Source organism: Sorex araneus, chromosome 2, assembly GCF_027595985.1.
Source record: "Sorex araneus isolate mSorAra2 chromosome 2, mSorAra2.pri, whole genome shotgun sequence".
Lineage (NCBI taxonomy): Eukaryota > Metazoa > Chordata > Mammalia > Eulipotyphla > Soricidae > Sorex > Sorex araneus.
Window position 1 is genome coordinate 35,081,092 of NC_073303.1, and position 15,161 is coordinate 35,096,252.

Here is a 15,161-nt window from a genome sequence, read left to right on the forward strand (position 1 = left end):
AAACCCTGTGCATTGAACAAGCTGTTTGACTCCAGGGACAGAGACTGTTGCACACAGCACAGGCCTGGTGTGCTGGAGAAGCTGGCGTCTTGAGAACTTGGGATAAAGGTGAAACCACCCCTTGTGTCTGAGAAAGGTCCAGTGGGCCAGCTGGAGCAAGCAGCGGGCTGCTGAAGGGCCACTTGGCCAGCTTGCCCAACTCCGGGCCAAGCCATTGTATAAGCTCCCTAGTATTGGAAGGAAAGGAAGAAAGAAAAAAAAAAAAACCCAGACATGTTTTTAGCTTTGCTCAGAAGCCCAGACCATGCTCCAGGAATCTCCACTCCTCTCTGCAAATGGAAAATATGACCCATGAGAACAGACTTGAGTTTGAGTGTGTGCCTGGTTACCCAGCCTACGACTCAGGGACGGGGACGCAGAGCTTCGTGCCACCTCGGGGAGCTTCCCAGAGTCCCCTCCGACCTTTTGAGCAGCTGCACACTTTCATGGTTTACAAGACAGTACAGCGGGACTAGGCTGTGGCTCCATGACAGCGCACAGACTTCCCATGCGTGAGGCCCCGGGTTCAGTCCCTGGTCCCCGGGAGGCAGGGGACGTGGGACAGGCAAGGACAGGGCAGAAGCCTCCAAACCAGAATACACAATATGCCTTTACTGACATCTGCCCTGAGCCACACTGGGTTTCTAGAAGAACCAAAGCAAGTATAAAGGGAAACATGCTAATATAATTAGCAACCTGAGGCCAGTTTGGGCCAAGATGTTCTTTCCAGCCTTACAGGGATCTGTGGTCCTCCATATCCAATAGCTGCAATGGAAAGTGCAGCGGAGAACCAGGGGCCTGTGGCACGCCCAGGGGTTCCAGGTAGGGGCTGAAGAAAAAAAAAAAAGAAAAAAGAAAGTGCACTGGAGTTTCAGTTCAGCCAAGAAATAAATAAGTTACTTACATTTCAAGTAAAAATGTTGCAGTTTATTCCTTTATTTCACCATCATTAATAGGTATGAACTGAGATGGGGCAGGGGTAAGGTGAAGGAAAGTGTCATATAGTTATTAGACCTTCAACATCGGATTATGGGTACTCGGGAGGTGGGCAACATCATGCAAAACAGAAAGGGCAGGACATTGGGGGAAGGGTTGGCACTCAGCACAGAATGGTCTGCACCTCTGAGTTCACACACGGACAGTCTCGCGTTTCTTTTCAAGAACAGCACAGGAGGGGCTTTATTTCACCACTGGGACGCCGCACGCCAACAACGGTCTCAAACGCAGTCAGGAGAGGGATGAAGAAACCGGCGAGTTGCACCAGAACAGATGTGCTTAAATTAACGGAGTGGCAGTCTGGGCGTCAGTCGCGATGACGGTCCCAGGGGCTGGCTGGGTGGGGGGCGGGGTGGGGAATCACGCTCGGGTGCGCCAAGGCTGCTGGGCGGCCCCGGGGTATCGCAGAGAGCTCCCCCGGCTGCGCCGCTGGCCCAGCCTGCTGGCCCTCTGCCTCCTGGACTGCACCGCCCTCTGGCCGCCGCCCGCCGAGCCGGGCCGGGCGGGCACGTTCTGCAGGTACTGGAAGGCGCTCTGGCGGCCCACCTGCCGCTCCACGCAGTTGAAGGTGAGCGCCACGCCCACGTTGCTCTTCATGACCCTGGAGGCGCCGTCCGAGGAGCCGTCGAAGCAGCGGCCGAGCGCGATCTCCTTGGCCGTGCGCGGGTCCTGGTCGGTGACGGTGTAGATGCCGTAGTTGTGGCCCAGGGGGTCCAGGGGCGCCAGCATGGTGTACTCGCTGGTGTCGTTGTTGACGGCCAGCGGGAGGTGGTTGACCAGGTACTCGTGCAGCATGGGGTTGACGCTGGCGCGGTGGCAGCTGCCCTGCGGAATGACCTTGACCAGGGTGCGGTCCACGCGGTCCTGGTCGTAGAGCATCCCGCTGCACTTGAACTCCACGCAGGCGGAGGACACGTTGGGCTGCTCGCGGTCGCGCGTGCTGCGCACGTCGCGGATGCCGTAGAGCTTCCCCGCCGTGCGCCGGTGCGTGCCCCCCAGGTTCCGGGAGCGCACGTTCACCTCCTGCGGCCCCACGATCTTCACCTTGATGTAGCAGGCCCGGAACTCCATGGGCTTGGGCCACCAGGCCAGGTAGTCCTCCGTCCAGCTCATGGGGTCGTCCTCACTGAAGGGCACGGTGTTGTAGTCGTAGCGGTCCCCCTCGATCTGGTAGAAGCGGAAATGGGCAGCGCTGGGCGGCGCCTCCTCGCAGGCCCGGAGGTTCTCGAAGGCGTAGATGGGCCCGTTGCTCTCCTCCGCCGAGTTGGGCCTGGGCTTGGCCATGCTGATCTGGAAGGCGGTCTTTTTCACGCGCGGGTCCTCGTGGTCGGTCCGACGGTACTTGAGCTTGTTGAGGTAGGGCTGGGGGACCCCGATGGCGTTGGGGTTAAATTTGGGTGAGGAGGCCACCGCCTCCAGCTCTTCCCCACCCAGGCTGGCCAGGACGTAGGCAGAGTAGGCGTCGGGGGACTGGTCATCGCAGAAGGCGGGCACGCACGCTCCGTTGGGGCCCGTGATGACACTGTCAAAGCGGCCCCAGGCCCGGGGGTTGGAGGAGAAGCCGGTCTGGGGTTCCAGGTTGATCACGGAGACCACCACCCCTTGGATCTGCTCGCTGGGCAGGAACCTCTCGCTGCGGTACGCCCTCACCTTGACGAAGCACCTCCGGGCCTCCGGCACGTCCAGGTTGAAGAGCCGCCGCTCCCGGATCTCCATGTTGCCCACCAGGAAGGTCCTCTCTTCCCTCTTGCCCCGGCGGTGGCTCTCAAACTTGAAGTCGTCTTCCTCCTCCCACAGCCCCGTGTCCGGGTTGAGGGACCAGAGCTTCATAGTGGGCACGTGCTCGGGCATCTTCACCTGGGCGGTGTCCAGGTGGACCTTCACCTTGCCCACGTTCAGCGATTCCAAGGTGACCTCGTCCGTGAAGTCCACCGAGAACATGCCGTAGGTCCGCAGGGGCAAGGTGTCGCCTTCCTCACTGATGAAATTCAGGTCGCTCTGGGCGGCGGTGGCGGTGGAAATATTCCGGGGGTCCAGGAAGGACACACTGGCCTTCACTTTGCCCGTGAAGGGCTCCCCGTTCTGCCTGTAGAAGCTGTGGGAGGGGATCTCCAGCTCCGCCACGGGGTCTTCTCCAGGCACCTCCCCCAGAGGGATGAAGTTGGTCTCCGTGCTCGCCAGGCTGACCGGCTCCTTCCGCCGGAGCACCTTGATCTCGTGGAACACGGCGCTCCCCTTTCTGTTGAAGGGCAGCACCTTGGTGGTGTTGACAAACTTCTGCAGCCTGTCCACAAATGTGAGCACCAGCCTCTCCGTGTCTGGGGGGATCTGGAGGGTGAACGTGCCCTTGTAGCCAGTCATGCTCACGCGGCTGCCCCCCATGTACACGTGGCCAAAGCGCATGGGCTCCCCATTGTCAGCCGCGCTGACGCGGCCCCGCACGATGCTCCGGGTCTCTGTGCATCGCTGGCAGCTGCACTCCACGGCCACCTTGGTGGGCAGCGTGTACCCACTGCACTGGATCTCTCGCTCCTGGGTTCTGGAGATGCCACAGCAGTTCTCCACGGCATCCCGGCACCGTATCCCGTTGTCCTGTGGCCCGGCGCAGGTCTTGACAGGGCACCGGCCCACGTCATAGTAGAAGGAGTTGGTGGCGCTCTGGAAGCAGTCGTGGGGCAGCCGGATCAGGTAGCTCTCGGGTGTGGGGTTGCAGGGGGCCTCGTCGGGGCCTGTGGAGGGAACCGGGGTGGAGAATCAGCCTCAGTTCATGTCCCACAGCGCTGACAGCCTCATCTGACAGATGTGCCCCATGGCTGTCAACATACCTGCAGCTCTGGGAACCTGATTCTCACAGAGCCCCTTGGAGGGCTCTGAAACAGCAATGACTAATCCTGTTGAATTCATTCATTCCTTGCACCACACCTGATTGTGCTCAGAGGGGACTCCCTGTTCCATGCTCAGGGGTTGTTTCTAGTCATGCTCGGGGCTTAGGTGATGCTCGGGGCTGGATCCCAAGCCTCCTCCCAGCAAGATATGAGCTCAGCTGGAACCATTGAGCTCTTTCAGTCTACTCCTATCTTTTTTTTAAATTCAGGATGAAAATAAATAAATAAATAAATAAAATTCAGGATGAGGTGCGCATATGCTGCCCGAGCCATGTGCTGCTTGCACCCATGTGGCTGAGCACATGTGGCGCCCGCATCTCCCCTCTTGAGATGTGTACTTTCATGCTTTCGTGTCTAATGCTGGGATGTGTGTAGGGGCTCTCTCTGCCCTTGGAGAAGCCCGCGTTCTCTCTTGAGAACTCTCTCTACTTTCTCTCCCACTATCTCTCCCTCTTTCCCTTCAAAACCTCCAAATAAAAAAATGTGTAATTTAAAAAAAAATCAGGATGAACGTTAACATTTTATTTATTTTTCTGTTTATTGTTTTTTTGGATCACACCCAGCTCTGCTCCTGGTTAGGGGAACCACAAGGGGTGGCGAGAATTGAACCCAGGTCAGCGGGTCAGCTGGGTGCAAGGCAAGTGCCTTATCTGCTGTACCATCACTCCAACCCCTAATCCCGTTCTCTGTATAGGGAAACAATTGGCTGCTGAGACCACAAGGGAAATAGTTCTCCGTGAAGGAGCCTTACAGACTTGTACAAGTCACCACCCAAATTGAGAGGGCTGATGGTTTGTGGTTGGCAGTTCCCTTGCCGTTCCGTTCCTGCAATGGCTGGCTGGCACTGTCTGTGTCAAGACTTTTTTCTGCAGACTGGAGTGATGCCACAGTGTTTAAGGTGCTTGCCTTGTATGCAGCTAACCCTGGTTCAATTCCCAATAGCTCATGTGGTCCCCTGGGCCCACCAGGAGTGATCCCTCGGCACAGAGCCAGAAGTAACTCCTGAGCACACCTCATGTGAACCCAAAAACAAAACAAAACAAAATATTTTTGCACTCTGCCAGGTTTTTCCTCTTCCCTGTTCAGAACCAGGCATTCGCCTAAGTAGTGGATGGGCTTTAAAATGATCATAGCCAGTACTGGGGTGCAGCTCAAGAGATCAAGCACTCGCCTTGGTGCAAGGCCTAACATGCGTCCCCTACCCACATTCAAAGCCCCACAATTAATGAGAGAAACACAAGTGTCAGGAGCCACCGAGGGGACAGAGAGATAGTACAGTGGTTAGAGTGCTTGCCTTGCAAATGACTGACCCAGATTTTTTCCCCAGTCCCCCATATGGTCCCTGATTACAGAGCCAGGAGTTAAGTCCTGAGCATCACCAAGTGTGAGCCCCTAAAAATGTCACCTGGTATATCTTTCACATGGCTTTAACATACATGCAAATTTTCCTAAGAAAGTAGCTACCAGACAAGAGAGAGAGAGGGGGAGATCAACAGGCTGAGCACATGCTTTGCACATGTTAGTCCTGGGTTTAATCCCTCTGCTAACTGGTCTCAAGTACCTCTAGGAGTGACACCTGAGCACTAACCCAGGAACAGCCCGTAAGCATCATTGAGTGTGGCCCCCAAGCAAACACAAAGAATGGAACTACCGTATCATTCCCATGGAAGTAGGGCCGGAGAGAAGACAGTGGGTGTGGCACTTGCCTTGCATGTGCCCTCGGGTTCGATGCCTGGCACTGCATGGGATTCCCCAAGCACTACCAGGAGTGAACACTGAGTCCTGCTGGGCGTGGCCCACATGACCCAAAATAAACAAATCCATCAATCAATCTCACAGAAATCAAGCGAAAGCTCTACTTTCAATTGCAACAACCAAGTGAAATGATGCATGACCCAAAATTATACATCACTTTGGGGGAAAAAAAATGTCATGCCTTCAATAGGGTCCTGAGGAACACGACTGAGCAAACCTGAGCCCTGAGGCCTGCCATCCCGTGACACTGTCCCTTGCAGGTGTCAGACCTCCTGGCTGCTCTCCTGTGCTTAAATCAAATTTCCTACTCAAACAAGCACTCTTTTGTATAAAAGTTTCTTTTTCTGGCCAGGATGTGACTGAGTACAGGCCTTGCCTGTGGAGGACCTGGGATGAATTCCTGGCACCTCAAAAAAAAAAAAAAATTCCATTCATGGTTAAGGTCATGGGAATGTATGTTGGGGAATCACATTCAGTTGAGGTCCTATCCATCAATCTAACTTCAAACACTGAAAGTATTTGAGGAATGAGAGTGTGACAAGCAGGGTGCCGAGGGCGGGACCCCCGCTGAGGGCTCTGGGCAGTAATCTGGGCTCCAGTACCTTGTGTCTTGTCTGTGCCGGGGCTGTTGCTCAACTTTCTTGGCCTCTCTAAAACATGCCAGAGTCCTTCCAACAGGATTGCTCTTCCTCTTTGTTTGGCTTTGTTTAGGCCAATTACTAAGATATACTCCTTCCCACTCCCTTTCCAAAGACAATGAGAGATCTTGGCCATAAATCTGTCCCCTTTCCCCTTGGAACAGTCTCTCTCTCTCTCTCTCTCTCTCTCTCTCTCTCTCTCTCTCTCTCTCTCTCTCTCTCTCCCCCCCCCCTCCATTTTTTTTATATTTATGGAGGCCACCCTCCACCAGGGCCACACCCAGTCGGGGTGGGAGGCATGATATGCTGGAAATTTGGCCCTCTTGGGCCTCACCCGTGTTAAGCGTGTACCTTGCCACTCGCGTGAGCTCCTTGACCCCACGGCTCACTTTTTGGAGCCAGCTCCGGCCAGCTCACTCTTTCCCATACAGCACCCTCAGTTTTCCACTGTTAAAACATTCTTTTTCTTTTCCTCTATTTTGTTTTTGTTTTTTGATCTGACCCAGCAGTGCCCAGGGCTTACTCCGAGCTTTGTGCTGATGGAGGCTCGGGGCTCGTTTGCAAGGCAAGCTCCTACCCCGCTGTACTCTCTCCGGCCCCCACAGCCCACTTTGCTCCTTCTGCCTTCACTGGACCCTCAGACAGGAAAGGCCAACACCGCTGGGCATAGCCCCAAACACCCAAACCTGCAGTCAAAGCTGAGAATGACTATCAGCCCCAACCAGAGGGTGTTCTCAGCCAGCCGAGGTCACACCCCCACACGGGGTCGGTCTCTCACTACCCTGGGGTTTTCAGCTATTGACACCTGAGGCCAGCACCAGTCTGCAACCTGAGACTGAGAACTGCTGATCAAGGGAAGCCATGGCCTTTATATTTCAGTCTTTTGTTTGATTTGGTTTGGGGGGCACATCTGGAGGCGCTAAGGGGATATTCCTGGCACAGTGCTTGGGACCCTACAGTTCAGGGGATCAAATATTCAGTTTCCAAGAGACTGGAGCAATAGGATAGCAGGTAAGGTGCTTGCCTTGCATGCAGACAACCTGAATTTGATCCCCAGCCCCCAATAGGGTCCTCTGTACTCAAGAGTGGTCCCTGGGGCTGGAGCAGTAGTACAGCAGGTAGGGTGTTAGTCTTGCATGTGGCCTACCAGGATTCAATCCCCAGCATCCCAGATGGCCTCCCGAGCACTGCCAGGAGTGATTTCTGGGTGAAGAGCCAGAACTAACCCCTGAGCACTGCCAGGTGTGACCCAAAACCAAACCAAAACGAAACAAAAAAAGAGTGATCCTGAACATGGAAAGTATCATGTTAAGTGAAATGACTCAGAAAGAGAGGGACAGGCATAGAAAGGTTGCACTCATCTGTGAAATATAAAGTAGCAGAATGGGAGACTAACACCCAAGAGTAGTAGAGATAAGAACCAGGAGGTCTGCTCCACGGCTTGGAAACTGGCCTCAGGTGCTGGAGGAAAAGGCAGCTGAGATAGAGAAGGGAACACCAAGTAAAGGATGTTGGGAAGACCCATTTGGTTTGAAAGATGCATGCCAGAAGTAGACTATAGACCAAACACGATGGCCACTCAATACCTCTATTGCAAACCACAACACCCAGGAGGAGAGAGGGAGCAAAAGGGAATGTCCCGCCACAGAGGCAGGGCGGGATGGAGGGGATTGGGTGGGGGTGGTGGGAGGGATACTGGGACCATTGGTGGTGGAAAATGGGCACTGGTGGAGGGATGGGTACTCGACCATTGTATGACTGAAACGCAAGCACTAAAGTTTGTAAGCCTGTAACTGTACCTCACAGTGATCCACTAATTAAAAAAAAAAAAGAGTGATCCTTGAGCACAGAGCCAGGAGTAAATCCTGAATACAACCACGTGTGGCCCAAAAAAGAAAAAATAAATCTGGGGCACCCGCATGTGGAGCCTGTGCTCAGCCTTTGAGCATCTCTATGGCCCCTTGTCTTTCATTTTAGCTACAGTTTTCTACCTTTGCTTCCTTGTTTGTCCCTTACATTTTATCACCTGCTGGAGCAGATGCCCTGGAAGGGTGAGACTCGGGTCTGTCCCGGCTTTGAATCCCACAGGGCAGAGTAGGACATAGCACAGGGACTGGAGTGGTAGTACAGTGGATAGGGAGCTTTTCTTGCACATGGCTGACCTGGGTTCGTTCCCCAGCGTCCCCTGTGGTCCCCTGCACACCACCAGCACAGAGCCAGGAATAGACTCTGAGCACTGTCAGGAGTAGCCAGAAAACAAACAAAACAAAAAACAAAAGTCCACCATTATGCCCAGTGATGCCAAGTGTCCTGGGACCGATGCGGGCCCTAAAGACACAGACAGACTCACCTATGATGCCCAGCTGGACAACCTTGGACTTCACGGCCCCAGCGTCACTCTGGGCTTTGCAAAAGTACTCGCCAGCCTGGTCCCGTCGCAGGTTCCTCAGGACCAGCTTGCTCTCATGCTTGTACAGGGACAGGTCCAGCTGCGTGCCATTGTGGTACCTGAAGGGACAGGGAGGTGTGGCCTGAGAGGGCAGAGAGTGGGCAGAGATAGCCAGGACAGTGCCAAGAGCAAGCAAGCGGGGCGAGCTGGTGGCAGCCTGCCGGATGCCCACATCGCCTCTGTCTCAGCGTATCCAAGGCTACTGGCAGTCCTGGGAGCTGAGGTTTGATTCTGAGTCTCCGCCCCAACCCAAAATGGTTTTGGTGGGAGCAGATCACAGCCCAGACAAACTAAGACATCCAAAAGGGAGCTGACCAGACACTTCCTCGGGATGACATAAAGACGGTGCACAGGAGCCAGAGACACGGCAGAGCAGGGAAGGTACTTGCCTGGCAACCAACTAATTTGGGTTCAATCCCTGGCACTGCGTATGTTCCCCCAAGCCCATCAGGAGTGATCTCTGAGCACTGAGCCAGGAGTAAGCCCTGAGCACAGCTGGGTGTGGCCAAAAAAACAACAGGCATATGAAAAGATGTTCATCACTTATTATCAGGAAAATGCAGATCAAAGTGACAATAATGGCCTATGTTAAAAAGAATGGGAGGGCCTTTTTTCACTCTGAAAAAGCCTGGATCTCTCTTGAACAGGTGTCTCTCTGTCTCTCTCTGTCTCTCTGTCTCTGTTTCTCTCTCTGTGTGTCTCTCTGTTTCTTGTTTCTTATTTCCCCCCCTCACATTTCCCTAAATTTATTTAATTTCTTTTTTTGTTTTTGGCTTTTTGGGTCACACCCAGAGATGCTCAGGGATTCCTCCTGACTGTGCTCTCAGGAATCATTCCTGCTGGTTCTCAGGGGACCATATGGGATGCCAGGGATCAAACCTGGATTGTCCATGTGCAAGGCAAATGCCTCACCCACTCCAGCCCACATCTCTCTATTTCTTTCAATAAAAACTGTTTCTGGGGCCGGAGCGATAGCACAGAGGGTAGGGCGTTTGCCTTGCACTCGGCCGACCCGGGTTCGATCCCTGGCATCCCATATGGTCCCCCAAGCACCGCCAGGAGTAATTCCTGAGTGCAAAGCCACGAGTAACCCCTGAGCATCGCTGGGTGTGACCCAAAAAGCAAAAAAAAAAACACACACACAAAAAAAACAACTGTTTCTGCTTCACTGATTAAAAAAAAAAGGAAAAAAAGAAAAAGAATGGAATCTGGAGTGATAGTATAGCAGACAGGACACTTGCCTCAAATTTGGCCAACCTGGGTTTGATCTTCTGTCACCCCATATGGCATATGGTTCCCTGAGCCAGCCAGAGCTGATCCCTGAGCACAGAGCCACAAGTCAGCCCTGAGCTCTGCTGGGAAGAAAGAAAAAAGAAACAAAGGCCCAATACAAACAGGCCCAGCCTGAGATGTCACCACAGAGGAGAGGAGGGGCAAGGCAGGGCCACTGTGAGGTGGTGCATGTCGCTGACATTCCCGCAGAGGGGGTGGGGAGGAAACCTTGCAGCATAATTCAATAATATGGAAATTGCAATCTACATCATCTCAATAAAATTAATTACAAAACAAATAACGTGTGAGCAGAAGGCTTGACATGTAGCTCAGAGGCCTAGAGTATAAGTCCTGCATGCAGGTATCCTGGATTCCATCTCTGTACGGTCCCCCAAGAACCACATGAGTAGAGGCTGGATCCGTAGTAGAGTGGGTACAGCACTTGCCTTTCGTGCCACCAACCCGGGTTCGATCCCCAGCCCCACAGATGGTCCCCCAAGCCCACCAGGACTGATCCTTGAACACAGAGCCAGGAGTAAGCCCTGAGCATCTCCGGGTACAGCTCAAAAATGAGAGGGGGCCCGGGGGAGCACACCACGGGAATTGCCCGAGCACCACTGGATGTGACCCACAAAAGAAAAATAAAGGGCCGGAGAGATAGTACAGTGGGTAGGGCACTGTCTTGCACACAGCCGACCCGGGTTCGATCCCTGGCATCCCATATGGTTCCCACAAGCACCACCAGGCGTAATTGCTGAGTGCAGAGCCAGGAGTAACCCCTGAGCGTCACTGGATCGCTGGGTGTGGCCAAAAAGAAAAAAGAAAAGAAAACCACAGACTTGAAATGGGGCGGAGATCTCTGGCTTCACCCATTGCTGGGAGAACAAACATACGATTGCTGGAAGATGTCTGTACAGGTAAAAGCTCCAAAACACTGGGGACTCTGGCCTGGTTTGCATCTGCTGGGAGCTACAGGCCTGAGGTATCTTGTTCTAGGATGTAAGTCAGGAGCCTAGAGCCAGAGCTGCTGTGTGCGGTCTGTGGCTCCTGGGGGCCTCATCCCAGACCCCACACTGGAAAGCTCTGCCTTCTGAGCAGGAAGAATACTCACCAGAGGGCTGGAGCGATAGCACAGAGGGGAGGGCATTTGCCTTGCATGCAGCCGACCCGGGTTCGATTCCCAGCATCCCATATGGTCCCCCGAGCACCGCCAGGAGGAATTCCTGAGTGCAGAGCCAGGAGTAACCCCTGTGCATCACCGGGTATGACCCAAAAAGCAAAAAAAAAAAAAAAAATACTCACCAGAAATACTTGTCTGGACTGGGCTTTCCCGTGGCTGCACAGCACAAGGCAACGCTCTGCCCTGCTCGCCGTGCTTTAGTCTCAGGGTTCATCATGATGTACGGGGTCTCTGGGAAAGAAGGCGAGAAAGGAAGTGTGTGCTTTTGCTGCTGGCTCTCCAGAGCTCCGCTGCCTCGGGTTCCTCAAGTTCCTAAGAAGGTGTGCTGGAGGCTGGAGCATTAGCACAGCAGGGAGGGTGTTTGCTTTGCATGTGACTGACCAGGATTCGATCCCTGGCACCCCACAGAGTTCCCCCAGCCCCGCCAGGAGACCGAGAGATAGTACAGTGGGCAGGGTGCTTGCTTTGCATGCAACTGACCTGGGATCCATCTGTGGGACACCGTATGGTCTAAGTGATCCCTAAGTGTGGCTGGTGTGTCTCCCCCTCCCATAAAAGGTGACACATTTAATATTGCATGAAATCTGGGGCTGGAGCGATAGCACAGCGGGTAGGGGGTTTGCCTTGCACGCGGACGACCCGGGTTCGATCCCCGGCATCCCATATGGTCCCCCAAGCACAGCCAGGAGTAATTCCTGAGTGCAAAGCCAGGAGTAACCCCTGAGCATCGCTGGGTGTGACCCAAAAAGCAAAAAAATAAAAATAAAATAAAATTGCATGAACTCATCAGAGAGAGAGAGAGAGAGAGAGAGAGAGAGAGAGAGAGAGAGAGAGAGAGAGAGCTTGAGAGAGCGAGGAATTGCCCTCTTTGGAACTTCCTCCCTTGGCTTCTCAAGCAATGGAGGATCAAATGGGCCTTGATCTAGCAAGTTCCAAGCACTGAAACTGGGGCTGAGCTGGCTGTTTTGAACACTGCAATATTCCGGTACTGCCTCCAGCAGTTCAGGAAGGAGCACAGGCTTCTCCAAAATGGAAACAAGGACTCAAAGAAACGGAGAGACGAGAGATTCGTGTTCAAGGAAGAGCATGGGCTTGGAGGGTTGACTTCTGCACTGTTTTTTAAATGTTCCCCAGTGGCCTCCCACCTCTAAACCTCATACTGCGTTGCAGCTCACTATTTTATTTTAACTACTTTTATTTTACCTAAGGTGGCCAGAGGCTCAGGGAGATGGCTTCAAGATCACATGCTTTGCATGCAGGGGGGCCTGACCTGAATTCAATCCCCAGCATCACCTGGTCCCCTAAGCACCACCAGGAATGACCAGCTCCTCCTCCCCCACTACACATATCTCTGAGCCAAAAACAGAGATAGCAAGGAACTCCTGCATTTGAGAGAGCATGCTGTGTATTAGTGGCTGGAGGGCCAGGGGGAGGGAAACCTGAGGAGCGGAGTATAGAGTAGGTGCAAAGGCCCTGAGGCAGGCATGTATTTGAGAAACCCACGAAAGCCATGGTGGCTGGGAAGAGTGACTCAGAGGGGCAGAGGGGGAATAATAAGAGAGGACAGTAAGGACATCATGGTGGGAGGGACAGAGCACTACAGATCCTGGTCAAGACTGAGAGTTTGACTCCAGGTTAGCTGTAAAGTCAGTTTTTAGCCCTGAAATCCCTTTATATGAAAGTCCAGGCTTCTGGCCCAACCTACCCTGGAGAACATAGTACCTGCCCTCATGAACTCAGCACTGACGGTGGCTGCCTTCCTGTCAGTCCTGGGCATCGTGAGCACAATGGGGACAAACTTGGCTTTCGTGATCTTCAAGGAGCTCGTGCCATCGGGGCACAGGCCCGGCACGCGGAACTGCCCGCTGCTGTCCGTCTGGGTCAGTGGCTTCACTGTCTTGCCGAGCAGGTGGACTGTGGCCCCTGAAGCCGGGGCTCCCCCAGGCAGGGAGACAGCCCCATGCAGTGTGAAGTCCTGGCACATGCAAGCGTCACAGTTGGCATTCGGCTGTCCCATGGGGCAGCTCAGGTCACAGGCTGTGGAAGGGAAAAACACGGGGAGCGCGTGGACGGATGCCAGAACTCCCCCACCACATCCCAGCCCAGGCTGGCTGGTGCTCCCTTCCTCCTTGTTACACCTCCTGGTCAGCCTCCATGACCAGGGCCCACTACATCCTTCAAGATTTCCCCCAGAATGGTGCTGGAGCGATGGCACAGAGGGTAGGGCGTTTGCCTTGCATGCAGCCGACCTGGGTTCAATCCCCAGCATCCCATATGGTCTCCCCAGCACCACCGGAGTAATTCCTGAGTGCAGAGCCAGGATTAAGCCCTGAGCATCGCTTTTTGGTGTGACCCAAAAAGTAAAAAAAAAAAAAAAACTTTAGGGGCAGGAGCGATAGCACAGCAGGTAGGGTGTTTGCCTTGCACGCGACTGGCCCGGGTTCGATTCCCAGCATCCCATATGGCCTCCTGAGCACCGCCAGGAGTCATTCCTGAGTGCAGAGCCAGGAGTAACCCCCGAGCATCGCCGGGTGTGACCCAAAAAGCGGGGTGGGGGGGGGAAAAACAACTTTAGTGACCCTGTGACTGACTCAGCCTGACCTCCTGACCTGGCCTAGGCTATGTCACCCCAGTCCCACGCCCAGTGCTGGAAGCAAGGGGTTTACCTGCACAGTCATGACCCACGCAGAGCCGGCCTTCCTCTGTGGCCTCGCGGCACAGCGACACCGTCTCGGACAAGCAGGTGCGTGTTCGGGTCTGCACCCCAGTGTGGCCGCAGGAAGCGGAGCACTTGCTCCACGGAGACCAGGTGCTCCAGATACGCTCCGTGTCTCGGCGCAGGGAGCCTGGGAAGCAGGTGTCTGAGTGCCCTTGTGGGGGGCTGTCAGGAAATGACCCCTGAGACCGTCCTCACACAGGGCCTCTGCTGCCCCGCAGATACCATGGATCAGACGTTGGCTAAGACCCTTCGCTCTTTGTTTTAGTTGGTCCGTATCTGGCAGTGCTCAGGGCTGACTCCTGGCTCTGTGCTCAGGGCTGAATCCTAGCTCTGTGCTCACGAATTTACTCCTGGTGGAACTCAGTGGATCATATGTGATGCTGGAGATAGAACCGTGGTCAGTCATGGGCAAGGCAAGTGCTTTGTCCACTGTCCTATCTCTCCGGTCCAAGATCCTTTTTCCATAAGAAGAGAATCAAGAGTTTGGAAAAAGCAGACTCTCTAATTTGCTCAGACACATCAAATGGGCCAGGGGTACCCGAGGCAGATTTGCTGACTGAGCGCTGGAACTTGGCTCCATTGCCGGGATGCGGGGAAGCACCTTTGACTCAGACTAGGAACACCCCACAGAAGGACGGTTCCTGGAGTCAGGGCCTGGGGCTCAGCGACCCCTCAGACCTCCTTGCATCCATCCTCCCCACAGGGGTACAAGAATTGGGAACTCAGGGCTGGAGCAATAGCACAGCGGGTAGGGGGTTTGCCTTGCACGTGGCCAACCCGGGTTCGATTCCCAGCATCCCATATGGTCCCCTGAGCACTGCCAGGAGTCATTCCTGTGTGCTGAGCCAGGAGTAAGCCCTGAGCATCGCGGGGTGTGACCCAAAAAAAAAATAGAATTGGGAACTCTTGGGGTCAGCGAGATGGAACAGGAAGTAAGACACTTGCCTTACATGTAGCCAGCCTGGTTTGAATCCCCGGCGCCATAGATGGTCCCCTGAGCAGTACCAGGGGTGATCCCTGAGCACAGAGCCAGGGATAGTCCCTGGCACCGCTGGATATAGCCCCAAAGCAAAATAGGAAAGAAAACGATAAAAGAACAGTGGCCTCCGTGGGGCCAGGGGACGGCTCCAAGGGTCATAGCACAGACTCCACCCACAGGAGCCGGAGTCCGTCCTCGGTGGTGCGGGGAGAGCCCCGAGCTCCAGCCAGGTGGAGAAAAGGAAAAGGA

At 54.3% G+C, this 15,161-nt stretch overlaps 1 protein-coding gene across 1 annotated transcript in view; it reads right to left on the reverse strand.

Moving 5' to 3' along the window:
* Positions 1-1,222: 1,222 nt before the first annotated feature.
* CILP (cartilage intermediate layer protein) overlaps positions 1,223-15,161 on the reverse strand; it is a 19,645-nt gene continuing 5,706 nt past the window's right edge. The window contains 5 exon segments of the mRNA XM_004619663.3: positions 1,223-3,764; positions 8,664-8,821; positions 11,337-11,445; positions 12,937-13,251; positions 13,881-14,060. Coding sequence (XP_004619720.3) covers positions 1,396-3,764; positions 8,664-8,821; positions 11,337-11,445; positions 12,937-13,251; positions 13,881-14,060 — 3,131 coding nt within the window. The 3' untranslated portion in view covers positions 1,223-1,395.